At 37.3% G+C, this 27,089-nt stretch overlaps 1 protein-coding gene across 6 annotated transcripts in view; it reads right to left on the minus strand.

Annotated features, from left to right (window-relative positions):
* Positions 1 to 810: 810 nt before the first annotated feature.
* The window catches only part of tfap2d (transcription factor AP-2 delta (activating enhancer binding protein 2 delta)), a 96,817-nt gene continuing 70,538 nt past the window's right edge, over positions 811 to 27,089 (minus strand). For 3 of the 6 annotated variants that reach the window (XM_051137789.1, XM_051137791.1, XM_051137790.1), the window contains 7 exons: positions 9,384 to 9,881; positions 7,318 to 7,378; positions 4,052 to 4,217; positions 2,945 to 3,063; positions 2,247 to 2,388; positions 1,832 to 1,945; positions 811 to 1,617 (listed from right to left, as the gene is read on the minus strand). In XM_051137789.1, the coding sequence (XP_050993746.1) occupies positions 1,401 to 1,617; positions 1,832 to 1,945; positions 2,247 to 2,388; positions 2,945 to 3,063; positions 4,052 to 4,217; positions 7,318 to 7,378; positions 9,384 to 9,848 (1,284 nt within the window). In that variant the 5' untranslated portion in view covers positions 9,849 to 9,881 and the 3' untranslated portion in view covers positions 811 to 1,400. Of the gene's footprint in view, positions 1,618 to 1,831; positions 1,946 to 2,246; positions 2,389 to 2,944; positions 3,064 to 4,051; positions 4,218 to 7,317; positions 7,379 to 9,383; positions 9,882 to 10,028; positions 10,262 to 10,560; positions 10,760 to 22,437; positions 22,479 to 27,089 lie in introns of those variants that run through there. The other 3 variants (XM_051137787.1, XM_051137788.1, XM_051137792.1) reach the window with 3 other exon arrangements.

The raw sequence follows: 27,089 nt of genomic DNA on the forward strand, positions 1-27,089 counted from the left end.
TAATAGCCCAAAGAATAAAGTTTAGCCGCATTGTGGTTGTTTTTAAAATTAATACAATGCAATAATTGTATAAATAGCTGATAGATTCTGTTCGCTCTCAGTTCTGTCAGTATTTTCCTCGGCGTTTTAAGTTGAATGAGTTTACTGGGTATTTTTATTCTGTGTGAATGAATTAAAGCAAGTTCTTGCTTGCAGCGTTTATTTACAAATCTAACAAACCTAAAACAGCTAATCAAGGTCGTCAGTATCACTTAAAAGGTGCTGTAGGAAGGTACTATCCACCTTATTTTTTCCAGTAAGAGCGGGCGCGGCCATTTGTAATTTTTATTGGTCTGGCTTCCTGTGGCGTCCAGCTATTTTTAGCTGTACAAAACAGCTTGTTTTGCTGTTTTTTTGCAAATTGGTGTGTCGTACCATATTATTTTAATGTACTATCTTTATCTTTATCAATTATGAACACACTGGTTTGTAGAGCAAACAGTTTTGCAGTTGGTTGCATGTTGTTATTATTCTCGTATAGTGGCTAATAAACCAGAAGTCTTACTTTTGCATTGACGAATAACACGGATAGATCTCCAGAAATAAGATGAGGAAAAAACTTATTTAACATGAACAGAAGCAGGTGAGTGCAAGATTTTTTCGCTGCACAGGTTGTTAGGTTGAAGTATGCATCAATATTAATCAATAAGGTGTTGTCAGTGTCAGATCCAATGCAAATGCACATGAAATATGATTCACATTCAGGAAGCAGCACATGAATTCAAGTCCACTCAGGTGAGTTAATATAAGACTTTGAGCAATATGCTTTATTGAACACCAGTAGTTTGCATGTAGGGTTATTTCATATATGTAGTTCAAAGCCTACAAGAAAAGATTGAATTTATATATTTATATATAACTTTTTTACAAATGCAGTCAAGAGTTTGTGTTCTGGAACAACAGTGGGGAATGTCAGTTTTAGATGGTGTACAAAGTTTAACATGCACAATATACAGTAACTAACAGGGAAAGTTACCTGTAATAATTTACAGTCTCAAACTGACCTCAAATCAGGTCTTGCCAGAAATGGAATGTGAGTCTTTTTTTAATAAAAGATATTGCATTTTTAAAATCATTATTTAAACTAATTACATACAGACAAACTTTAGGCAAAATAACTTCTTCAATAACTTAGAAAATAACGGAAATGGTTCGTGTTCGTCGGGCAGTGGGAATGACGTGACTGGTTTGTACATACAGACAGACTCTCGTACAGGGAAAGCTGAGGTCATAGGAAGTTATGCCAGTTATATAAATAAACGCATATGGAATAAAAACCCTGTAACCCCGCCCCTAGTAGCCACGCCCTGAACGAGGCCCGCCCATCAGGAAGTGGGAAAGTGGCCACTCCTGCGTCAGAGTCATTCTGTCTTCTCGATTTTACCGTCTTTCGTCGGTACCTCGGTGGTTTTGCGCAGTGTTTTGTCCGAGTTGGAGTTGATCTGGTTGCTGTCCGGCGTTCCTGTGCTCTTATTGGCTGAGTGTTTCTCCAGGTAATTAAGCATTTCACTGAGAATCGTTTGAAAGGTGCTAAGAGCCGCGCAAATCGCCGGCGTACCGAATCCATGCGTGATCAGACTAAAAAAGATAAGAAAAATGGTGATTAATAACAGTATCCACCTTATTAGTAACTGTGAGACTTCCATTGTCATTGGCTTTCAGTGCAAATAGTTTTGCAATTTACTGCACTTTGTTATTTGCATCAGCTAATGAATATGAAGTCTTACACCTGTGCATTGCAAAATCAAGTGGATGTTTGTTCTATTTTTGTATGCAGGTTTCAGCTTTGTACCTGAAGTGTGTTAGATGTCTCTGAATGTCCAAATCCAAAATAGGTGTTGGTCTAGAGGAACCGAGTGGAGATCGATCCTGACTTAACAAATCCTGAAATTCCTTACAGATCTGCCTGCGGAGACACACAGGAATTCAAACAGTTACAAGGACGCATCTCCAAAACGAAAACCAAAGCAGCGTTCCTCATAATTAATGCATAAAGGAAATTTAATGAGATCTTAGTTTTCATATGTTACACGCATGCAAACACGCATTCTTTCCTCCAATAATAAAACCTCATTCTCTAAGGTGCAAGATAAGTTCTTTTGTAGCCAAACTGCACTAGATAATTCATATTTGGTGCATATGAAGGTCTCATTTAGAAATGTATTATTCAAGAGTTTGAATATCTTAATGTCTTATGTCCATCTTACTTGGTGGCCAGCACCATTTTCTTGCGCGCGTTCTGTTCCTTTGGTTCCGTGTGCTGGCGGGCGAGATGCTCCCCGACCACTTTGGTGGGAAACTCTGTCTCACAGGTGTAACCAAAGTCCCGAGCCAGATGTAGCGCTTCCCCTACAAACACAGAGGAGGAAGATGAGGGATGAAGGGAGCCGGGAAATCAGTTCATTCTCTAAATGCTGCCTAAAAAATTGCATAGATGTTGCATCAATCTGTCTCACACCATTCTAATTTTTAAACTCTTCCCTTGAGTAATAGAGATTTTGTCTGTAGACTAAAAATATTTCAGACTTTTTCTTTTATGCCAGAATAGATTTGTTTCAATCTTAATAAGAGCTCATCCACAACAAATATGAAGAAACTAAACCGGACGCATCAATATTACGGTTACAACCTGTTGAATTGCCAAAATGCATTCAACAGGTCCTAAAGACTAGATATGAAATAAAACAGGATGAAGATGTAAACAAGTTGCTCATATTTTGCATCATATTTTATCTCAAAGTAAAACTGCTTCCTTTAAAACACTTCAACAGACCAAATTCATAAAATGAGCCATCTAGCATCAAATCAGAGCAGTATGTCAGAAACAAATTCACGCATCTGAAAACGGCCACGAACTTGATAAACAAGAGCCGGCATTATTAAAAAAGCACAAACCAGTCCATACCTTCCACTAAAGAGGTCAGCAGCGTGACGTTCGCCGCTTTCCTGCGGCCTGCTGGGAGATTGAGTCCCAACCTGTCCAGTTTCTCCCTGAGGCATCGGCCACCGTTCTTTGACTTGGCCCTGACCCACACAGATGGAGAAAGTCCATCAGCAACACGCTTGCATGCAATTCACATGTCACATTTCATATCCTTCTCACAGTCTTTTTTTTCCAAAGCACTTTTACATTATTAAACCTAAACACTCTACAAACCTGCATTTTCAAGTGAGCACATGACAACTGTTCAGAGCTATGTGTAACTAAAACAAGTCCTTACATTTTTCAAGATGAGATTTAAAAAATATTTAGGACTAAACATGACCGCAATGATTATTTTGCCCATGCATTAGCTTCATTCAGACTATAATGTGTATAAAGAATAATCAAATATTTATTCAAACAACCACTATACTATATTACCCATTATATAGACTGAATTTCTGAATGTTTTTCTGCCGATTCCTTTGTTTCCGCAGGCGTTAATGAACCTGAGCTTTACCAGCATGTGTTGTCCTGTGTTTAAAACGAGTGAGCGAGTGAATGTGCGTGTATGTGTGTGTGTGTTTCTCCTCTCTTCTCGTCACTGGCCTCATTTCTGCTCTCCAGTCTGTGTCCCTCATCAATAATGGAACCTCAGCTTCACTGTTCTCATTCCCTTTCCATCTCTCTCTCTCACACATCCAGCCACATTCTCTTTTTTATCTCTGGATTAAGTGTCCAGGACTCAATGTGCCATCCCTTTTTCCTCTTTCTGTCTTGCGTTTTGTTTTTTCCAGTGAACTAAAAATTTTAAAAAAGGCCTTCCTTCATTTTCATTGCTCATATTTCAATGCCTTGTGAAATTATTTTGCTTTAATAATTGTAGTTGAATTCACCCCTTCTAGTCCGTGAATTCAAGGATATCTGGAGTTAGGAAAAAACATGCATGGAGTTCTTTGCTAAATTCGCAATTTCTGAGTGAATGCAGGTAAACGCGTGCCAACAAACAGCTTTTTTGATTCAGAATTTCATGCTTCCAGTTGTGCATTCTGATTTATGAGTTTAATGCGTTTAAAGTGCATCTCCTACCTTCTTAATATCCCACCGAGAAGTGAGGCATTGAGACACTCTGGAGGAGACAGGCGGCGTTTGACTTCAGCGATGGTGACTTTGTACTTTGAGGTAGAGCTGAGTAGAGAAAGTCTTCCTGGTACAGAGCAGAACAGGTCTGTAGGGTTCACTACACACGTGCCACCTGTACACAACAACAAACAACACGTCAAACCTTAGGAAATGACCGGCGACAGCGCTTGTATGCTCTGTTTGTGGGCACAAATGAGAAAATCATCAAGATGCAAGCTTCAAAAAAATTGAATAAAGATTATATTCAAAACGATTCAATTTTGATTTTGAAAAGCATGCATTGAAGCTGTGCATTTGTATATGAGTGTGTGTCCATAACCTTAAAATATATATGAATGCATAAACAAGCTTATGCACCGTAGGTAGTTCAAATGTTTTGGTTAATTTTAATAGGTCATGACAAATGTGACCATGGACCACAAAACCAGTCGTAAGTAGCACGGGTATATTTGTAGCAACAATACATTGTATGGGTCAAAATGATCCATTTTTTCTTTTATGCCAAAAAATCATTAGGGTATTAAGTAAAGATCATGTTCCATGAAGATACACATATCAAAACTTCATTTTTGATTAGTAATATGCATTGCTAAGAATTTCATTTGGACAACTTTAAAGTCGTTTTTCTCAACATTTAGATTTTTTTTTTTGCACCCTCAGATTCCAGATTTTCTAATAGTGGTAGTGGCTAAATATTTTCCTATCCTAACAAATCATACATCAGTGGAAAGCTTATTCAGCTTTCAGATGGTACATAAATCTCAATTAAAAAAACAATTGACCCTTATGGCTGGTTTTGTGATCCAGAGTCACATGAATTCAAAAAGTGCAAGTACTTCATGTAGTTAAATATGAACAGGCATGCATGCAACTTATTAAAAATCTGCTAAAATTCAAATACTTGTCGACCACCTGTATGAATAATCATGTTTTGTACACAAGATTTTGCACATCTAATTGCATATTAAATATTATGTGTTTATTTATTAAGGACTGTATGTCAGATCCATACTACGCCTAGAACAACTGCGAAAGATTACAAGTTCAGCCTGAGCTGGAATCAATGGGTCGGCTACCTTATTTAGCCATGTGTGTGTATTTGTGTCTGCGTTTGTGAATGTGTGTGTTCCTGAAGGAGTTTTCTGGCTAGCGGGCCTCTAACCTGCTCCTCATCAGTCACCCTAAAGCGCTCTGACAAACCCAAGATCTCTGCTAGCATGCAAGTTCACTTCACATTAATTCCACCCAAAATGTTTTGATTCAAAGTAGTTTGTATTTTATGTTGCCAAGGGCAATTGAAAAAGAGCTATTGCCGGTAGTCTGGTCGCGCGCGCCGGGCCCAGAGGCGATAGCGGGTATTTAAGCGCGAGGGAGAGTAGCCCGAGGCAGCGCGCGAGCGATCACAAAGCGAATCAAGCGCTTTTTGCGAGTTTGCCACGAAAATTAAAGAAAAAAAGACATAGGCCAAATGTCATTCTGTTTCTATTTCAACTGTAGCGGTGGTGTGTGTTTACGGCGCGCGCCTCACGCTCATCATCCAAAACACACACACGCGAGCGCGCGTGAGCGAGAGCGCGCGCAGCGAGAGGAAGATGCGGTGCGTGTGTGTGCGCGCGCGTGTAAAGGCGGGGTGACGCTTGATCAAATTCCTGAAAGCTAAGAGGGATAATCATGATTAAAACACAGACGACTTTTCTAAGTAGGATCCTCGTTTCTTGACTGATTTCTTTTGAAAAAGGTTATCTGAATATTCAACGAAGCCAAAGCTGCAGTCAGTGTGAACAACATTAATATGATCTCCACTGAATTTGGAGCCGCGCGGCATTAACATATCAAAGCGTGCGCCCGAGGCGCGAGAAGCTATCGATACCGGAGCGCGAGGTAAAGCAATGATTATTGGTTGTGATGGTTGGAGCGGCGGAGCTCGCGGCTAAATCCTGCACACCATTAACTGGAAGTGATGGCGAGCCCAACACCTAGACAGAGTTTATTAAAAATTAAGCGCCCGAGACACCGTTCGCTTTATGGTAAACTCCACATGTGTGTCGATCCGCCGCCGTTTTGAAGAGACAGACAAAGATGCGACTGATATTAAGAAAATATTAAGAAACGTGGAACACGATTCAATTCATCCGCACAAGACGCGCGATTTTACAAAATACAGCGGCAGACAGACTGAGAATACCGAAATTCTTCTGAGATTCTCTTCAACGGCCCTCAGCGGAGAATGACCTTGAGAAATGTATGTTTTATCGGGGTGTGAACTTCTGAAACAGATTTAGCTCCTTAATTATGCAGTCTCTGACTAATTAATTAATCCATTTCCTCCGAACTGCGACGTTAACTAGAAAGATACTAAAATAGTAAACAAGCTTTGAGAAAAAACATAACATTAATTTCAATACAAGTAATATTCATTAAAAAAAAAAAAAACACCAGCAGGACAACAAAAACACCAATATTAATAATAATTGTAAACAACTGAGATTTGCCTTTGTAACGTTTTCAGAATAATAGCCCACATAATACTTAAAAGATAATATGAATTTGCACCTTTTGCCTGAGGAAATAATAAAAACAATAAAAATGGTTGCATCCAATATGTAAATACAATATGCATTTAATTAGGCTATTTTTTTCCTGCCGACACTGAAATGTTTATTATTTATTCGTTGCATTTATTTTTTATTTATCTCTCTTTTTTTTTCAGTAAAAGTAATAATTTAACAATGAAAGCAGTAGGCCTGTTGATTGACTTTTACATGAATGCATTTCCATTTGAAAGGAAACTACATTTAAAAAGAAATTATTTCCCTGAATTTTTATTCAAATATTGCTATTTCTGTGTTGGTTTAAAACAATATATATTTTTTAAATTCATATATGAATAAAACCAACAATAATTTTAGTATTTTTAAATTAAGAGGCTAAAATGCTAATGGTAAATATTAAATCATTTTCTTGTCACTCGAAAGTAGTACGTAGGCTATTAAATATACAAAAATAAAAAAGTTGATGTAAATGGTGATATTTTTCCGTGTTTACTTTAGTCTCTTGTAATTATAAAATAAGAAATCAAATTAGAGTTAACGAGACTGACGTTAGTGAAAAAAAATAGATATGAATAAAAGATTAAAACATTAAAAAATAAATAAATAAATTAGCGTGTGCTTCTTTTGCTCTCTATTTATGTGTGTGCGTTGTGACCTTACCTCTCCGAATCACTCCACCTTGTCCATTTAACACGAGTCCGCATTGTGCGTCTACAGATCCCTAAACACACATACACACATATATGAACTTCATAATCATTAATAAACTAATCTTACACACTGTGATCAGTATTTGTGTTTGACGAGGAATGTTTGACACATTAAACAGACCACGTGGCTACAGGTAAAGTTGCAGTGGTAACGGAACCTGTTACATTATGATGTCAAGCCAACAGATTATTTTACTTTCTCTTATCAGTGATGTCATCAGCCAAAGGAACACTGGATGGCATCAAAAGAAAAGAGTTAATCCGTCTCACGAGCCACGACCAGTCTGGAGGCCAAGTCAGACACACAGTCTCAAAGAAAAAAAAAATAGCGCACACATATTGCACCCACACACGCTCACATCCATACTGACACCATACTGGCGTGCTCTTATAACCCTTTAACAAACTCATGCTCTATTTTTCTTTTCCCCGCAGTTAAAGTGATTATAAAATCAATATACAAACCCGTCGGATCAGGCATAAATTACGCGTGTGCGTGTTAAAGGTGCGGCAGCTTCTATTGTTCCGCGTGCCAAATCTGTTTAGCGGCTCAAAGATGCGCTTGTGCGCACGAGACTGACCGCATCTGTTCCACGGCCTTCACCGAGCGCACGGTTTCATTCAGCACCAAAGAAAGGTCCAAAACCTTTTCACGGGACGTATGTGTTGCTTTCTGTGTTTTTTGTGTCTGTTCTCCTGTGGGCCTTTTTTTGTCGTCCTAAACACGCGACAGAAATACCAAAATTAATCCGTGCGATTTTTGTTATAAACACGTCTAAAGTTTATACTACTCTATTATTTTATTTATCAATTTAAAGTGATGAAATTTTGCCTATTGCAAAATTGCATCTGTGCTAAAATAGCATAAAACAGTTCACGAATGTTTTCTGGCAAATTATGCTATTGCAAAATAAAAAATAAAAAAAATAGAAAACACGCTATATTGCTGATGCAAGTTATTTAAATAGGCCCTGTAAAACATGACGGCCAAATCAAAAATTAATTATTCAACAATTATTATTATTATTACTTTATTATTAGTCAAAGCAATAAAATGTTCATATTTACTACACATTTTATATTAGTTAGTCAGTACTATTATCTGATCTTTAGAAGAATCAGTTTCTATTAATTCTATAAATTGGATTACGTCGATGTTATCATTTAAATACTCAATTTACTATTACAATTTTCTTTCTACGCAATGATCCAAAATATAAAATATAATCTGCTACCTAGATTTTTTTTCTCTCAAATACATTTTATCTATTCAATTTCACTGTCGCACCGAAGGATTAAAAGGATTGTATAATTATTTTGATTTTAACATATTTTTGACTCACCGGTTAAACTTGAGCTGTTTCAGATGTCTGTGCATAAATAACCAGTTGATTGACATTAAGTCCTAAATTGGATAAACTACGGTGCTCTACTGCGGAGGATTTGCCTTTTGTTCGCACTTTTTCAAGCCCTTAATCCGCCTTTTAACGGAGGAAAAAGAAACAGCGGCTTTACAGCAGCGAGGCCCGACATACGCGCAACCGAATTCAGACTTCTCAATATTCACTATATTAAATATGTCAAATCCACCAGTTAAATCAACTGAAAAGATGGTGCTTCCAAACGTTTTAAAATAAAGTCTTATTTCACATGTTGGGAAATAATGCATTTTTGCAAAGCAGAGGGTTTTTTTCCGTTGTGATTTCCCCCCCGTGTGTTTCGGTTTATTTTATGAGCTATTTCGAAATATTAATGTATTGGTCGTTATTAAATTAATCGAAGAGGCCGAAAAGAAGTGATCGCTCGGCCTCGATTTTTTTTTCTTTCAGTCTCTCCTGACGTCTAAGGTTTTTTGGCGAAGCCCTCGGGCAATCATTTCTTCTGTTCGGGTAGTGAAAGTGTCTATACAACATCCCTGAAGGCGTCAACTTCTCTGCAGCCTGCGTGTGAGACGGTGGTGACACGTTGAGTGTGTGTATTTTGTGCTTGAACGGTAGAAATGCCGGTGAGGTGTACCTGTAGGTCATCGGCCCCCGGTGGCGGCAGCCCCAGACCCGCCCCGGGCAGCAGTCTTTGCTCGGGGTGCATGCCGTACTGAGAGCCGTGGCTCATGATTGACAGGTCATGCCTGCGGTACGCGTCCAGGCAGCCCAGTTCCCGCCGCTGCTCGTCCAGGCACGAGGACTTGAGCGCCCGAGCGTTGTGAATATTGATGAAGTCCGCCGGTTCGCCGTGATGGAGCTGCTGGTAATACTGCTGCGAGTGATGGAGAGAGTTTAACGAGTACGCGTCCGGGTTCACGGCCGGGTGGCTGTGCTGGAACTCGTAGTGGAAGGACTGGTGGTGTAAGGGCGTGTACTGGTGGTTCGTGGGAAAATACGGGGAGGCAAATTCGGTTCCGGTAGCTGGGTATGTAAGCGGAGACGATGAAGAGTAAGCGACAGACGAGTTGGCCACAGATTCCAAGCATCCGAGTTGCATCAAACGGTAGCTGTTTGATCCGTCGTGACGTATCTGTGCGGGGAAAAAAGAGAAAAATATGAGGGATGTCATTTACACGCGCTCGCAGCGATCCGCGCGCATTTCTCACGCGGCGGAAACTCAAACCTTCCCCAAACACACAAACACACACAGCAGCTCAAAGTGTCTTTAGAAAAGTACCTGACGGCGATGTCATCTCTCCGTGCCTGGGAGGGAGTGCGTGAAACACACTGCAAACTGCTCCACGAGCTCACAGCGTTTTTTTCCTCCCTCACTTGTCTATCATTTGCCACGGAGTGTGTTATTTGACTATATTATTATTACTACATCCGTGCAAACGCTATTAAAAGCCGTTTTGTGCCAACAATCTACGCCCGTTTCACTGCAGGTAAGCACAAGACACGATAGTCCGCACTTCCAATAATTATTATTATAAACGTATAAAAAGAACGAGCAAATGGTTCCAATCACGGTAGAGACTTTTACATGAACTCTGCAGAGGCATATTCGCCACGAAAAAAACTACAAGCAGTAATAGGCAGTTTCAGTAGAAATAAACACATGGTAGGCTATATTTTATCAACTCCTCTCAGAAGTCTTAACTTCCATTCCGCTGTGCAAAATGATCGTAATTTCCCGCCATGCGATGCTACGCTAAATTTAATGAAATTAAACGATTTTTGTGAGGTGATAAGAAATGAAATTTAAATACCTCCGCATCGTGCACCAGTCCCGGAAATGTGGCTGACATTCTCGCGATCCAATAACCCGATTTCCTCGCGCTGTTGGACGAATGAAAGAAAAAAATCCCCAAAATAGCGCGTGAAAATGAAATGTCGCCTCGCGCAGTCGGTAAAAGCGGCTGAAATGCCTCCCCTCTGCACAAAGCGCTCCCTGGCTCGGATTTTGTACTTGCTGGGTATTTCTCCGGCTGATGTCGTAGGTCCCTTGGTAATATAGAAGTTTTGAAAATTAAGCATCAGCATTGAGGAAAGGGAGGACAATAGAGAGAGCAGCCTCATCCCTGGAGACACGGAATAAATATTGTATCTTCGCCTAATAAGGAACCAAGTGCGCTTTCAACATTTTTGATGATTTTTGTGGACATTTCTTTAAGGTCGTTTGTGCTTTCTTTAGCAGGGCCAGTTTTATTTGTCTCTGTTTTCCTCGCGGCTTTACCATTTACCTGCTTTTTGGATTTTTTTCAGCAACACGTAAGTTTCACTCGGTGTATTGTGTCACTGTAATTTCGATTGCACGATTAAACGTTTTGTTTTATTATTTCACTGCTTCATAGTGTGGTCTTAATCTGTTTCAATCAGATATTTTAATTTCTATTTAACTGAATGAGAGGCACTTGCATGAAAGCAAAATTAATTGCAGATATGGTAGAACGAATATTTGCATTTTACGTTTTCTTTTTTATCATCGCACAATGCATTTTTTAAATTACAATCGAACAATTTGTTTGGAAATAATGCTGCCCAAAACATTAAACAGCAGAAGATTTTTTTTTTAAATCTAAGACTGTTTTAATGCTATGCAATACAAATACCCTATTAATACCACATTTTCATCAGTTGCATACAATAATTCGACCACATTATTTTTTAATTCATTTAGTAGCCTATTTTAGATACTTTAGGGAGTTTAGTAATGGCTTTTGAACAAATCGGTGCTGCATGGTCAATTTTGATTCAGTTTAACTCTTGCAGCCAATCCAATCAACATTTATTGCTTCTGTTCTGTTCACCGCTAACCGAACCGGGACAGTGACGGTCTGACCCACGCTGGAAGTGTTTTGTGCACGTTTAGGATGATGAGTGGGGCGCGCGTGGGGGGTCATCGCTCAAATCAGCCTGTCGGTCAAATTTACGCTTTAGGAGCCACACAGGTGCATGAAAAGACGCGGACATCCGTTTTACCCATAGCATGTAAAAAAACCCAAAATATGAATAGCTCTACATATTGTTTCAATGAAAATAAAACCCTCTAATGACGTTTAACACTTTATGAGTACGACTTTTTGCTCATGTGCAAATGTGAATGTGTGTGTTTAAGTGAGTCCCAGTCACTCGTCTCGTTCTGTGTTTCTGAATGTCTCCTCCCTCCCCAGCAGCAAAATACTCCAGTCTTTAGGTTTTTGTGTCTACGAGAGCTTTGGCAGTTTTTAAGTGTTTAAAAAGCTGACGCTACCCTTATTTAACCCAAATTACCGCCATTACCGCGGGCTCGCGCCCTCGTGCATGAGAAGGGCGGACGGAGACGCCTCGAGCGCCCGGTGTCTCGAGCAAAGGGAGGATCCTCTCACAAACATACACATATACTGACGTATTCCACTTCATAAATGTTTTACGCGGAAAACAACGTGAGAGAAGGGAAGCCTCATTTTATTTTCATTTAATGGGCGAGCTAAAACGGCTGATGTTATTTTAAGTACACATATTATTGAGCTAGCAGGCCTACATCATTGGCTCTTTCTCTCTCTCTGTTTCTCTGGAAAACGAACAGAAAGGAAATATACGATCCTTGAGGACCCAAGATGAATTCAGATTAACGTAGCACGATGTAGGCTAATCAGCTAGGCTAACAAAAACCGCAGCGAATTTAGGCTAGCCAAATTATAGCTAGCCAACAAATGGTTTGTATACTCAATGCTGAATACCAAAAACAGAAAAATGTAATAAAATGGGCTGGTTGTTGTGCTGTAAGTGCACTTTAAATGTCTAGAGGTGACTGTGGAAATGAATGGCCCAGCAGGAGGCTCTTACGAAATAAGACGGTCTGGTTTCAGATATATATCTAAGGCCTCCAGGCAGACTGTAAATTACACGATGTGAGCGCGAGAGAACCCGTCCTCTCACGTGAGGGATTAGAAGCTTTCGCTTGTGTAGTCTGTGAGTGCTCGCGGGATTGAGCGAAGCACCAGTTGCACGGTAGACGGTCTTAATAGGGCTTAACGCGCAAAGCAGCGGATGCACATATGCACGCTATACCGGTCAGGGCTCGAGTCCATCTGTTCGGTCTGGATGCTCCTCGAGATGGTTCCACCACGTAAATCCACCACCAATCCATAGAAAATTTGGAATAAAAATAACAGATGCAAAATGAAACTTTAGAGGAGGTGTCCGTCCCAGTGTAGTTTGGCCCAGAGTTGACTGTAATTGATTTAACATTGGATTAAAAGCGTCGCAAACTGTGACTGGCAGCTGGCTGCCACCAGATCATAAGAACTGTCATTTGGAGCAGCAACAATCATAAACTAAGACAAATATGCTGGTGACTCTTAAACCTGAATTAATTTGGAACCATTATGCAAGATCAAGATCAAACAATGACAGATTAACAGAAGTTACGATTACCAATAAAGTTTAAAAAACGAAAACACTAGTAGAAATAACTGATATCAATATCTCTGTGTAAACGGTGAATTTATCCAACTTTAGAGTTATTTTGCAATTTTACGATGACTAATTTACGAGCAGTTCAGTTAGTTAAGAATATCTTATTATTAGGTGATCGTTCAAAACATTTGTTTATAAACCTTGCTGATAAAAAAGATTTTTTAATGAAAAAAATCGACGCTCTCAAAAAGTTTGCCAGAGCGTTGCTTTTTTCTAAATACAAAGTTTGACATCAGTAAACAAGTGAATCTAAAAAAATATGTTAGTGACAGAAAATAAATCTTAAGTTCATACACTTGATGTTGAAAATAATGTTTGTCTTACACTGAATGTGTATTTGACAACTGGCCAAATGAAGTTCATCTAGTTGAGAATGAGTGAGTGAAGCTCAATATGGTGTCGGCGTCCGTTATTAACGGCTCTCTACACTGTAAAACAAGGAATAAGGTGTTTACGAGATAATTTTAATTACAAAGTATGAGCAGTCCTCATCGATGTGACCTACATTTACCACACACACACACACACACACACACACACACACAGGCAGTTTTATATGCTAATAGATTTCGAGGGGGAGGGGCGCAGCGTCAGTTTCAGCTCTGGGTGTGTTTGGTGTATTTAATGAAGTGCACTAAATTAATTTTCTCTCTGTTGGGAAAAACGAAAAATTTAGGTTAATTTTATTAGGTGTTAAACAGATAGCAACCTAAATCTCGCTCAATTTATGCCATAGAAAGTTAACTGTAAAAAGACAATGTGATTAGACATATTTACCTTACAAAAAATTACAAAATAAAAAAAATCACGATGAGGACTCCGGCTGGACTGTTCGGTCCTTTTCGTTAGCTTTCTATAAGTAGAATCAATAAATGGTCAGTGAAAGACTGTAATCACTTAAACTGTTGATCAAAAACGTACGAGAGGATTTGAACTAGATCTGTCAAAAATGAGGCAAATGTGGTGTCTTGACAAATGACCAACTGCAAATTCATTTCGCCCTGTAAACAAACACCACTGACCTCCAGTGTATTATTTTTCCTTGAGTGAACTAAGCTGAATTTTAAAAATTAATTTAAATCTATACACGTGCCAGATGCGCGCAAAATGAGCGTTAATTAAAAGAACAATCTGCCAAAATAACGGTAGAGCTCTGACACACATGAACGCGCGCACACACAAACCGTAATGAAGGCCTCAAAATCGTTTTTACAGCCTAACATAAATATAAAAAATAATAATAACAATAATTCACATAGCTAATAAATTTACATAGAAAGTTTGGTAAAATATGCCTACTAATATTTAGTTACAGAAAATACCTGTCTAAAAGCATTATTTTTCATCGAGCTTGTCATTTCTGATAAATTAAAGTAATACATTCTATATAGGCCAACAAGATTCTGCTCGTTGACACAGTCTTTAACTTCTGTCATCATTTGTTTCCGTCTCATTTCTCCATTAGTTCCGAGTCAAAGATCCGTTACAAACGGAGCGTTACGCTCCGGTGAATTCACCAAACTTATGATCGCGATGCTCCTGTCCGTTTTATAGCAACGTAAGGCTTCAACATCATTCCAACATTTCACATTAACCACAACATTTCTCAGATACTTCTTAATTTAAATGCCCTTTTTCTTAAAAAAAAATAAAAACACTCAACCTGTAGAGGGCGGCTTGTGGAGTTGACCGTCAAAAGTCATACTAAACTCCATCTTTGGCATGAAAATGGATACTCCAATACTCCATTATGTTTACCAGAGGCAGAGCTACACAGAGAGGAAAACTCACTTGTATTAAATTACCAGCCTGCTTTCATGTTGAATGGGCTTTTCAGTGACTGAAGGGTTTTCTGGATTTTTAATCCAGATGCAGTTTAATCCAATTTCATGTAATCTAGATTATCTGTCATTACTGCTTGCTTATCCTTCTTAGAGGAGGTTATTTAACAAGCTTATTCAACAAAACAACACAAACTATCAATTAAACAGTTAGTTGTTGTTTATGGTTAGATCCCTAAATTTATAATTCATCCTACAGCTATCAGTCGTGTTTTGCAATGTATCCACATATCATTTTTACAATTTATCCACATATCATGACAGTAAAGCCAATAAACAAACATTACATTACATCTTATATTCTGTACTGTATTGTTAATCTGTTTAGCTTCCATAAAGTGACAATGTGTCTAGTTTTAAACTGATCAAATCTGATTCAACTTGAACTGATTCAATCACAATTTTTCACTGAAATCCAAATGGAATGGACAATACTCGGTGTTGCATATGTCAGTGAAGTTTTATTTTAGAGTAAATAGCATGCTACTTTAAATAAAGAACTAAACTTGGCATCTAGTGCATTTTGTAGGGCAACCTGGCCTCCTGAGCACACATTATTTAGTGCAAATCAGTCAGTATTCATTCACAAAACAGTATGCATTTATAAAAACATGTTGGAATGCAACAAAATGATGGTTCTTTGAATGCATGTAAATGCATAGTGTGTCTGCTATGTGTGTGTGTGTGAGTGTGTCAGAGACCCTGAGGCCTGTACCAGAGGGCGGGATTAGCTGTTACGTTCATTCAGCACAAAATGGATTCCGATATCAGATAGAGCAGGGCAAGAGGTGTATCTCTTTCTCTCTTCTTCACACACAAACAATCTCCTTCTCACTCACACACTCACTCGCTCTCTCTCCCACACCCTTATACATCCTGACTTTTGCTCTTTGATCGTGTAATTCCTTTGTAATCTGTTAAACGTGGTCGTTTTGTTTATGGATATGAGCTTAATCAGCAGGCAAAACAAGAGAAAATCACTTATACGACTGCACAAAAATGCAAAGAACACAGAAAGAAAGCTCGGATATTGTAAATGCAGCATCTTCTAAGCAGGAAAACTAGGAGAGCGAGTCAAAGGCTCTTACAACAAAAGTTTTACTGAAAACGATTTGGGATTTATTTTGTTTCTATTTATGAACAATCACTCAAAGTTGGTGTTTATTTGTGATTGTAAAACCCTTCCTGAAACACATGGACAGACGGAGAGAACTGGGAAGAAAGATGCAAAGAAAAGGCAGATAAACAGACTGATGGCCAAGGAACGTTGTGAACATACTAAGTAGTTCTGACGAAAGAGAGAAAAGAAAAAGAAGAGAGGAAAAAGCACTGATGCTATTGACTTCCTGGAGCTGAAGTAAATGAGTTTCAGCAGCAGTTCTGAGAAACGCCGCCTTGAATAAAACCTTCACTGGAAAAACGCAGCTGCCCGGAGAGGATGAAAAGTTTGAGCCGCAGTAGCATCAGCTCACTAATGGTCCAGTGCGGAAATTACACATTTTCTTCATTTTGCAGTTATTCGTTCATCCAAAACAAGCAAAAGCGATTAATCCGAGGAAGTTAAATTGTGGTGCTTCACCTCATTAAGTAAGAAAACTGGGTTTTTAAACATTCTACAAGTATTTTCAAATTGGAGTTTACATGAAACAAATTTCACATATCCTTACTAATGTTTTATAAAACTCAGAAAACATTAAAATAATGCAGGAAAAACATCTTGGATGCAAAAATATCACTAAGCCCCGCCACATGAACACACCCACCCGTTTGATTGACTGACTAAGAGCTCGTCCAATCAGAGCTTCTGTTTTATCGGCATGAGGAGCACTGAACAGCTGGAGCAACAGCACCAGGGAAGACGTGCTCAGAAATTAATCGCGCTTTTGATCTATCAGTCATAATGAGAACAACACTCGTTTCAAAACACACACAGCGAGTTGCGCACATACTCAAAAATACACCAAATACACTACCTGCACTCCCAAAAACACACACACTGAGAACCTGTTCAAAGGAAAGCAAAGAAATAAACAAAGGAGAGAAGGCAACCCCTCCTCTCCTCCGGGAATTTTACTATTCTGCACTTCTCGGCTTCTCTCATCCCTCTCTTCCCACAATCCTTTGTGCTCGGAATAAAGCTGCTGATTATGAAGCCCAGAGCACTGAGACTCTGCTCACCTGTCAATCATATGGTAACCTACACACACACAAGCACACACTCAATGTCAGATACTCTGTAATACACCCCGTCTCGTACAGACGTTAACACCGTTTCTCCAACATACACAATATCAGATGGCTGAGAAGGCTTTAAATGACAACGTCCATCTTCAAAATATTTTCCTTTTCTGTTCTGCCACTAGAAATGAACCAACATGCTCTCAGCTAACTTTCGGGTTTTACTTTATATTACGGTGTCCATGTTGTGTTACATGCTAATGTAATCCACTACAATATACACAGTGTTGGGGAGCAACTAGTTACATGCAACAGAATTATGTAATTTAATTACAAAATAAATGTCACTGTAATTAGTTACAGTTACTGAGAAAAAATGTGTAATTAAATTAGTTACTTTTGAAAATGTTAATGATTACAAAGGGGTTACTCAATCTGAATCTGATCTGAATTTTTTTACACACCGAACACACACAGATTTAATTGACTTCTTTATTTAATTGCATTGAATGCTCTAAAATGAGACAGCAATGTTTCAGGAGTTTAGGACACAGAACAGAACACATGCTTATTGGAAAACTGTTTTTATCTCCTGTTTGGGTTTATGCATATACGTTATTTTTTAAGATTGTTTTTTTCCAAGGCATTGTTAGATGCCAGTGTTTCCTGTCATACCTATGCAAACATTTGATTTCAAAACCAGTATCATAACTATTAAACTATTTCTTGTAATGATTTTAAATCTGTATTTAACTCAGAATGATCCCAAAGTAAATAAAAGGTGTTAAGTCTGAATTTGTGTGGCTGTGCTTTAAAGGGGTCATCGGATGCCCATTTTCCACAAGTTGATATGATTCTTTAACACCCTTTTTACCTTTCCAAAATCAGCTCTACAAAAATCATCTTGTTCTGGTCGAGGTTGCTTTAAATGTTAATGAGCTCTGCTCGCCCCGCCCCTCTCTTCTCTCTGTGGAGTGACGAGCCTGTTTACTTTAGCCGCTTTTAGCTGCGTTTAGCTGCTAAACTTGCTAACTAGCACGTTATTAGGAAAGGCGATCACAAAGATTCATAAAAAACCCTTATACTCACTTCTGCTGTAAGTGAAGCTGGATCACAAATGATTTGTGTGAATATAGACGGATATATGTAGATCGGGAGGCGCATTCCCTTCACAAACAAACGTAATCCATTGCATCTTCAGCAGCTCAGATGTCGGGAGTAAATGACGACCACTATGTTCATTATTACATCCAGCAACACAACACCTCAATTGCTCAATCGGAGATATTCTTGTCTAATTTTCATCCCAGCTCCGGCATCGAAACAAAGGAGGTCGGACTGTTACAGCTAATTTAAGGCGGGTCTAAGGTAAGATAAGGTAAGGTAAGATGCTCATGTCAATCAACTATTGTGAGAGCGGCCTCTGTCGGTGTGATGCCACACCGACAGGCATCTGAGAATGGCCATGTATGTCAGCGGATCCCTAATACACCTGCATATAGACTGATCCGCTGACAGACGAGGCTTTAAAACGCTCTGGTTGTGCTTATATGTGAGCGCTCGGTGAGGAGCGTGAATCGATTGGTCATTGACAGCCAATCACAGTCATGTCTGTTGAGCGCGTGAACACTATGGCCAATCAGCGATGTTTAAAAATCTGCTCAACAGCGCTTTTTCGTGGAACCTTTGCGGGAAATGGACGTTTTTAAAATTTCAGTACCGAAAGTACCGAACTCGGTACCTTTTGACAACCCTAGTAAGTACTAGTACTTAATTATTTATGTGGTGAAATGTTGTGTAATAAAAGTGGTATGACTGCACCGTATCCCTTAAATGTCCATCTAGTTTGAACTTGCCACTTGCTAGAAACTGATTTCTTCATGGAAGCTTTGCGTTCAAATATTTAAACTCAGTATTTCGTGTCTAATTATTTACTTTTGAGGCAAGCAGCTGTGTAATAAGTGGGATAATGTACATCCAGCCAGTTGTTATCGCAAAATAAAGACGTATATTATCCTTTACTTATTATAATCTTAATTCAGGTGATAAAAGATTTTGTAAGTCTGACAGTAATTAGTGTTGTTTGCTGCTGTAGGTTAACTCTGCCTGCTTTAAATGTTTCAAAATGATTAACAGTTGAAAATATTAGAAATGTAGAAAAGTAATCAGAAAGTAATCAAATGTAATAAGTTATATTACTTTAATAAAGTAATTGAAAAGTTACACTACTTAATACATTTTAAATAGAGTAACTTCTAATCTGTAACCTATTACATTTCCAAAGAATATTTCATTTTTTGTAGTTTTTTAAGCTTGATTAATTTTAAAACGATTTATTTTAATGTAACATGTTTATGACTTACGATTAATTGACTTTATGATTAATTCTAAGTGTTTCATTAAACTCAGTTTGGGAAACCTTGATTTAATGTAATGTTTAATGTGCTTCATTTAGTTAATAACAACAAATGCAGTGTATTTTCTTACTCTTTGTATTTTTATGTCAATAAAAATGTTTATGTCAATATTATCCTATTTAAATCAATGTGATAAATGAGTTAGGTCAAAAGTAATCTAAAAGTAATCGAAAATTACTCTTATTATATTACCTAAAATGTATAATGTAATAGATTACGTTACTAACAACAATTTTTGTCATGTCATTTGTAATTAGTCCCTTTAGTGGCTCCATAGAACGCGTTATTTGTGCCTTTCCATACACGGATTCGCTATTCAGACATCCCTTTATGCATTAAATTGATCAAAAGTGACAGTAAAGACACTTTTGTCTTTAGTTTTCGATTTCAAATAAATGCTGTTCTTTTGAACTTTCTATTCATCAATCAATCGTAAAAAAATTTCGTGGTTTCCACAAAAATAATAGACAACTGCTGTGCTGTTTTCAGCATTGGTAATATCAAAAATGTTTCTTGATTAGCAAATCAGCATATTAAAATGATTTTCAGCTTTGACTCACAGGAATAAATTACATTTTAAAATATATAAATATTTCACAATATTGTTTTTACTGTAATTTTGGTCAAATAAATGCAGCCTTGGTAAGCAGAAAATACTTCTTTCAAAAGCTTTTGAACATGAATGTTTTGTAATCTGCTCCTATATGCCTGCTTAATGCGTTTCAAATGAGTAAAAAGTTCACACTGAGGTGTTTCCCATGTGTAACAGTGAAAAGAACGCAGGTCTTTCTGTCCTTCATTAAAGAATACAGTAATTACCTGAGTGACAGGTCGGTGTGCAGTTCACATAGCGCTGTGTGCTTCACATACACACACACACTCCTGGAGGATAGACTTTACAAGAGGTGTATGGTTAACTCATGCGGCCTGCTATGAGGTTTCCATAGAAACGGCTCTGTCCTGCGGCCTAGGTAATCCACAGGAGCTGTGTGTGAGAGTGTGTGCTGCGGTGCAGATGGGTAAATGTCGAGAGGAGAGGGACCCTGACCTGCCAAGAGAGCTGAATTAGTATTCACACAGTATGTGAACCCCACTGTGCTCCCTACGTCTCACTCTCTCTCTCTCTCTCTCTCTCTCTCTCTCTCACACACACACACACACACACACACATATATTTGGCATACACTTTCATATGTTTGATGATGTGGAAACACTAATAGACTTCAGAGTGCTGGAGCAGGACAGATCAATACTGCTCTTCTGCAACCAAACATTTAATTCCAGCAAATGTGCAATCTCTTTTCTGTGCCATGGAGATAAACATGGATAAATAAAGACATTTGCACTTGTGTGCACTTGACCTTGTGTTGTTTTCTATCAAGTGATGAAGCAAAAATCTTTTGTTTATTTGATTTGGCTGCTTTAGAATGAAAACTGAAGGAATGAATGGAAACATGACTGAAAATGAAAATGCCAAGTCAACATGAATCAGCATTTGCAACCCATTTGACTTACGTAAGGTAACATTTTCAAAAAACTGAATGTTCAATAAGAAAAAAAGAAATGTGGGGACTTGATTTTGGATAATGAAAAGTGTCCCTTCCCTTGATGCCACTGCTGGATATTATACCATGGAGGTGTTATATTACAAAAGACTTCGGCCTCCATGACATAGTTTCTTGTGTGGGTTTTGAGAAATGAAGCAACATGTGTCATCACATTTAAAGACATAGTTCATCCTAAAATGAAAATTTTGTCATTGATTACTCACCCTCATGTCGTTCCAAACCCGTAAGACCTTTGTTGATCTTCATAACACAAATTATATTTTAGATGAAATCCAAAAGCTTTCTGACCCTGCATAGATAGCAATGCAACTGACACATTTTATGGCCCAGAAAGGTAGTAAGAACATCATTAACATAGTCCATGTTGTCCAAGTCGTTAGCAGTTTTCTTTGCACACAAAAAGTATTCTTGTAGCTTCATAAAATTATGACTGAACTACTGATGTCACATGGTCTATTTTATAGATGTCCTTACTATCTTTCTGGGCCATAAAATGTTTCAGTTGCATTGCTGTCTATGCAGGGCCAACTCTTGGATTTCATCAGAAATATCTTAATTTGTGTTCTGAAGATAAATAATGGTCTTATGGGATTGAAAAGACATGATGTGAGTAATTAATGGCAGAATTTGTATTTTTGGGTGAACTAACCCTTTAACCTCTTAACCGTCACCTGTGCCAGTGGACACCTAAGTTTACTTCACCATATTACAAGAAAATCCTAATCTAATCATGACAAACTATATAGTGTTGGAAAGGTCTAAGTCTCCTAAATAGGGATTTTACCGTATTTTTGTGTTACAAATTATGTAGGAAAAGTAACAGACCAATATACATTAAGAGTGCACCTCAAAAATCTACATCAACATCAACAAACTACAACTACATCAACAAAAGACCTTCTTCGTTGCCATATCATGCTTTAGAAATCATAAGAAATTATATATCAGTTGAAAACTTAAAATTTCAAAAATCATCCTTTGAAAGCCATTTTAAAATCACCATGGAAAATGTACATCAAAATCATATTTTCATTCATGAATTATAAAAAATTCAGTTTGGATAGTGCATTTTTACATCTGTGTTCAAAATTGGGAGTGACAGTTAAAGGGTAAAGCAACATAACACAATATGATTCTGTTATTATATATAATGTTTTTTACTAAATACATTTTTTACTTACTTGTGAGACGTTCCAAACCATCCATATGACTTTTCTATCTTCTGTGAAGCAAAAAGGAGAAAATATGAAGAATTGTCATGGTCATTATTTCCACGCATTTGCAATGAATTGCAACTAAAACTTTCAAAAAAGAAAGCAAAATCAGCATAAAAAGTCTGTTTAGTTTTCTGTTTGAAAAATATCATGCAACTTTGATATTGAAATATGTTGCAAGAGGATCACTTTTAAGATGAATAAAAGCCACAAGTTACCATTCAAAAGTTTGAAGTCAGTAGATTTTTTAAAGATTTAGCAAGGATACATTAAATTGAACAAAAGTGACAAGACATTACAAAACATTTCTATTTCAAATAAATGCTGTTCTTTTAAACCATTCCATTCTATTCTAAAATAAAGTTTTCCAACTTCAACATTAATGACAATTAATGTTTCTTGACCAGCAAAATAGCATATTAGAATGATCTTCTGAAGGATCATGTGGCACTGAAGACTGGAGTAATGATGCTAAAAATTCAGTTTTGCATCACTGGAATAAATTACATTTTAAAAAATGTTTAAATAAAAAAACAGATATTTTAAGCCGTAAAAATATTTCACAATATTACTGTTTTTACTGTGTTTTTAGTCAAATAAATGCAGCCTTGGAGAAAATATTTTTAAGGATTCTATCACCTCAGCGACATGCTTTTGTAGACATTTCTTCTTGCACTAATAAATCTGAGATGTCAGCAACAGGTACAATTACATGTTGAAAGAAACTGAAGACGTCAGACTGCATACAGCGTTAGTTTTAGACATTTAGAGAGCAAACTCCTGAACTAGAAGCTAATCAGCAAAACCGCCATAAAAACCCCTCTCATTACGATGCAAAAGGAGACTCGCTTCCTCCCCCATGAGCTAATGCTAAGCCCATGCTAAACGCTAGCCCTTTACTGCCCTGCCCCGCCACACCCTGATGCCCTTCTGCCCGCCTGCGCTTTGACGGACAGCTGTGGAGTTCTGGACCAACTCCAGCCAGCGGGATTACTCATGCAAGTAATCTCCCATGATGCCCTGCGGCCAAGCTAGGGCGTGCTGCGCCTCTGCTCCTTATTAATATGCATGAGAATGCTAATGAGCAGGAAGCACACAGGTGAGCTCGCTCAAAGAAGCCAGTCACAACACAGGAGCCCATATTCTAATTACGCGCCGCAGACCTTCCCACTCGACACAGAGACAATATCACATTCTCACACGCACAGCGTGAAAACTCTCAGCCGCCCGATGCAAACGAGAGAACCTAAACGCCCGACTGTCTGACGAGACACACGTCTGGCTTTTGCAGGAACACTCTGCAAACTCATTCCTGAAATGCAGTGTCACGGGTGTTAGCGAGACGCTTCAAATCAAAACCTGGTTTCATATAAAGGTTACAGGCAAAAGCCATGAGCAAATTCCCTGAAGCCTCTATCAGTCAATCTCAGTTTAAACACACACTCTCACACACTCAGTAAATACTGTGACTATATTACTGCAGTACAACCTGACAAGGTGATATGAAGAACTCCCAACCATCAGAAACATAAAATACTAAATTTTAGTGTACAATATCAGTTTGGGGGAGTCTTTCCTTGAAAGAAATTCATTTTATTCAGCAAGGACACATTAAACTAATCAAAAGTGACAGTAAAAAAACTCAAAATGAAAAGATTTTTATTTTAAATAAATGCTGTTCTATTGAACTTGAAACAATACAAATGTATCACTACATCCAAAAATATAAAGCAGCACAACGGCTTTCAGCACTGATAGGTAGGGCCCTATGAAATCCATTTTCCAAATTCTGTTTTAATTTTTCTGGACTCTTTATCTTTAATCTTTAATCTTTCTGGATTTTCTTTTTCCAGTTTTATTTTTTCTCAACTCCTTTTTAATGGTTAAATTAAATGTTATTAATCAAAGAGCATGTCTAATTAATTAAAATCATGAAACTTATACAGTTTCACATCAATCAATAAAAGGTTTAACAAAATGACATGTTTAGGGCCCTATAAAATGTTTTATTTTTTCCCACCATATGTTTTATTGTTATCAAATCCCGTGTTTTAGCATGTCTAATTATTTGAATGCATACTTAATTTTTTTTTTTTTTTTTAAAATTGCCTTATGAACGTTTTTTTTTTTACCCTCAGAAATTCTGTGTTGTGTATTTAAAATGTTCTGGTTATCAAATGAAGGCACAAAACATTAATTTAATTTATGTTTTAATTATTGAAAATTAAGCAAACTTTTTTTTTTTTGGCAAACAAAGGGGAATTTACTATTAAAATTAAAACATGGAAGAAATTATGTGTGATTATACCATAAAAAATAATGTTTGTTTCATTTTAGTAGTAGTAGTAATAGTAGGTAATATATATGTGGCACAATGTCTAAACCACTTTTTTTTTTTTTGACGGGTTGCCATGTTTACCTTTACATTTACATTTCTGTATATGATATAACACTAGTTTTCCTAATATGGAACGGTCAAATGCTCATTAAGTGACTCTCAGCAGATATTGTTCATGTATTTATGTCCTCATTTAGTGAGACTACAGACACTGAAATCACCACGAGCCTCACGCACGCTTCAGTGTGTGTAGTAAACAAAACCGCTCGTCTGCTCCATTTATTAAAACAGAGACACACAGAACATGCAGGATTCACATTTAAATGCTATTTTTGCGGCGTAATATATACAGATACTAGTCCATATTGCGGTTTGATTTAAGTGTAATGACCTACTTTTGATTAATTCATTCAAACTTTGACAAATTCCATGACATTCCGTGTTATTCAGTAAATTCAATTTTTATGACTGGATTTCGCAATTCCTTCTGCGTTTTACATTTTACATTTTACATACAAAACTGCTATTTTACATTGTAATAATTTTTCTGTTTTTAATGTGTTTTTGGTCAAATAAATGCAGCCTTGGTGAGCATAAGCATAGTTTCCAACAAAACTGCGATTGTTACTAATGTATAACCACTAATACATTTTTTTTATGGATTCTGCATTCAACAGTGTAAAATGCATTTAATCAGACGACAGTTGTGGCTAATAACAAGTTTTGTAACAAGAATTGTTTTACTATAGTAACACACAGTGACTGTAGTGATTATATGAGGCGCCACGTAGGATTTAAATCAAACTTCGCTTATCAATACATACATAAAACACGTGCATATACACCTAGAAATTACTTGCATATACATGTATACTGTTGGATGTTCAAAATATATATATGAAATACACGTGCACACTAATATGAAATCCATACCAATATATCTTTTATTAGTAATGAATACATACACATGTGAATAACTTGTATATACATATAAACTTAACGCATACATACGCTAATAGACACTTGCTTATACGTATAAACTTGATCCATGCATATACACCCATAAAACACTCACGCAAACATACAAAAAAAATTTCAGGTAAGATGCAATGCCTTCCGTTTGCACTGAAAAGTTCACGCACATCCACATATGAAATCACTTGCATATATGTATATACACAACTCAAGCATGCGTCTTACCTGAAATTTATTTTGTATGTTTGCGTGAGTGTTTTATGGGTGTATATGCACGCAACGAGTTTATATGTATGTGCGAGTGTTTTTAGGTGTATATGCATGGATCAAGTTTATATGTATATGCGAGTATGTACAGGTGTGTCTGCATGCAGCGAGTTTATATGTATATGTGTGTGTTGTTGTAGGTGTATATGCATGGATCAAGTTTATACGTATAAGCGAGTGTCTATTAGTGTATGCATGCGTTAAGTTAAATGTATATACAAGTTATTCACAAGTGTGTATGTATTCATTACTAATAAAAGATGTATTGGTATGGATTTCATATTAGTGTGCACATGTATTTCATATATATATTTTGAACATCCAACAGTATACATGTATATGCAAGTAATTTCTAGGTGTATATGCACGTGTTTTATGTATGTATTGATAAGCTAAGTTTGATTTAAATCCTACGTGGCACCTCATAGATTTATGTGGTATTTTGGCAGAAACCATAGTTGCTATGGTGAATGTTTGTAAGAGCTGTCTGGTTCCCACAAATGAGCTGTAGAGTTTATTCTAAACAACATTTCTGGACAATGTTGACAGATATTAAAACGTGTTTTACCTGTTTTGGGACTGAAATGAATATGTCAACAAGTTCAAGCTTTAAATAGCTGCTTTAAGAAGAGCAGAAGTGGATGAGAACAGTGGTTCTTAACCAGGTGGTCAAAACCTCAGCCAACTTTCAAAGGGGCCACAGGATGACCTAAAATTACTTATATTGCAAACCAATTCATAAAAACTTGTTAAAAACATGAAAAATGAAGATGTAAAATTTACACTCTAAAATTTTGGGTTAAAACACCCAATGACTGGGCTGTTTTGACCCAGTGGTCGGATTAAATGTTTAACCCAGCCTTCTGGGTAGTTTTATTTAACTCTTGCTTAACAAATTACAACATTTCTTGCTTAACCCAAAATAGGTTGTGAATGAACATTTATTAATAAGTTGAATAAAAAAATTAATAAACATTTTGAAATAGCTTATTAATAAATAATAATAACAATATAATAATTATATATAATATAATTTATT

The sequence above is a fragment of the Labeo rohita genome, chromosome 20 (assembly GCF_022985175.1).
Source record: "Labeo rohita strain BAU-BD-2019 chromosome 20, IGBB_LRoh.1.0, whole genome shotgun sequence".
Classification (NCBI taxonomy): domain Eukaryota; kingdom Metazoa; phylum Chordata; class Actinopteri; order Cypriniformes; family Cyprinidae; genus Labeo; species Labeo rohita.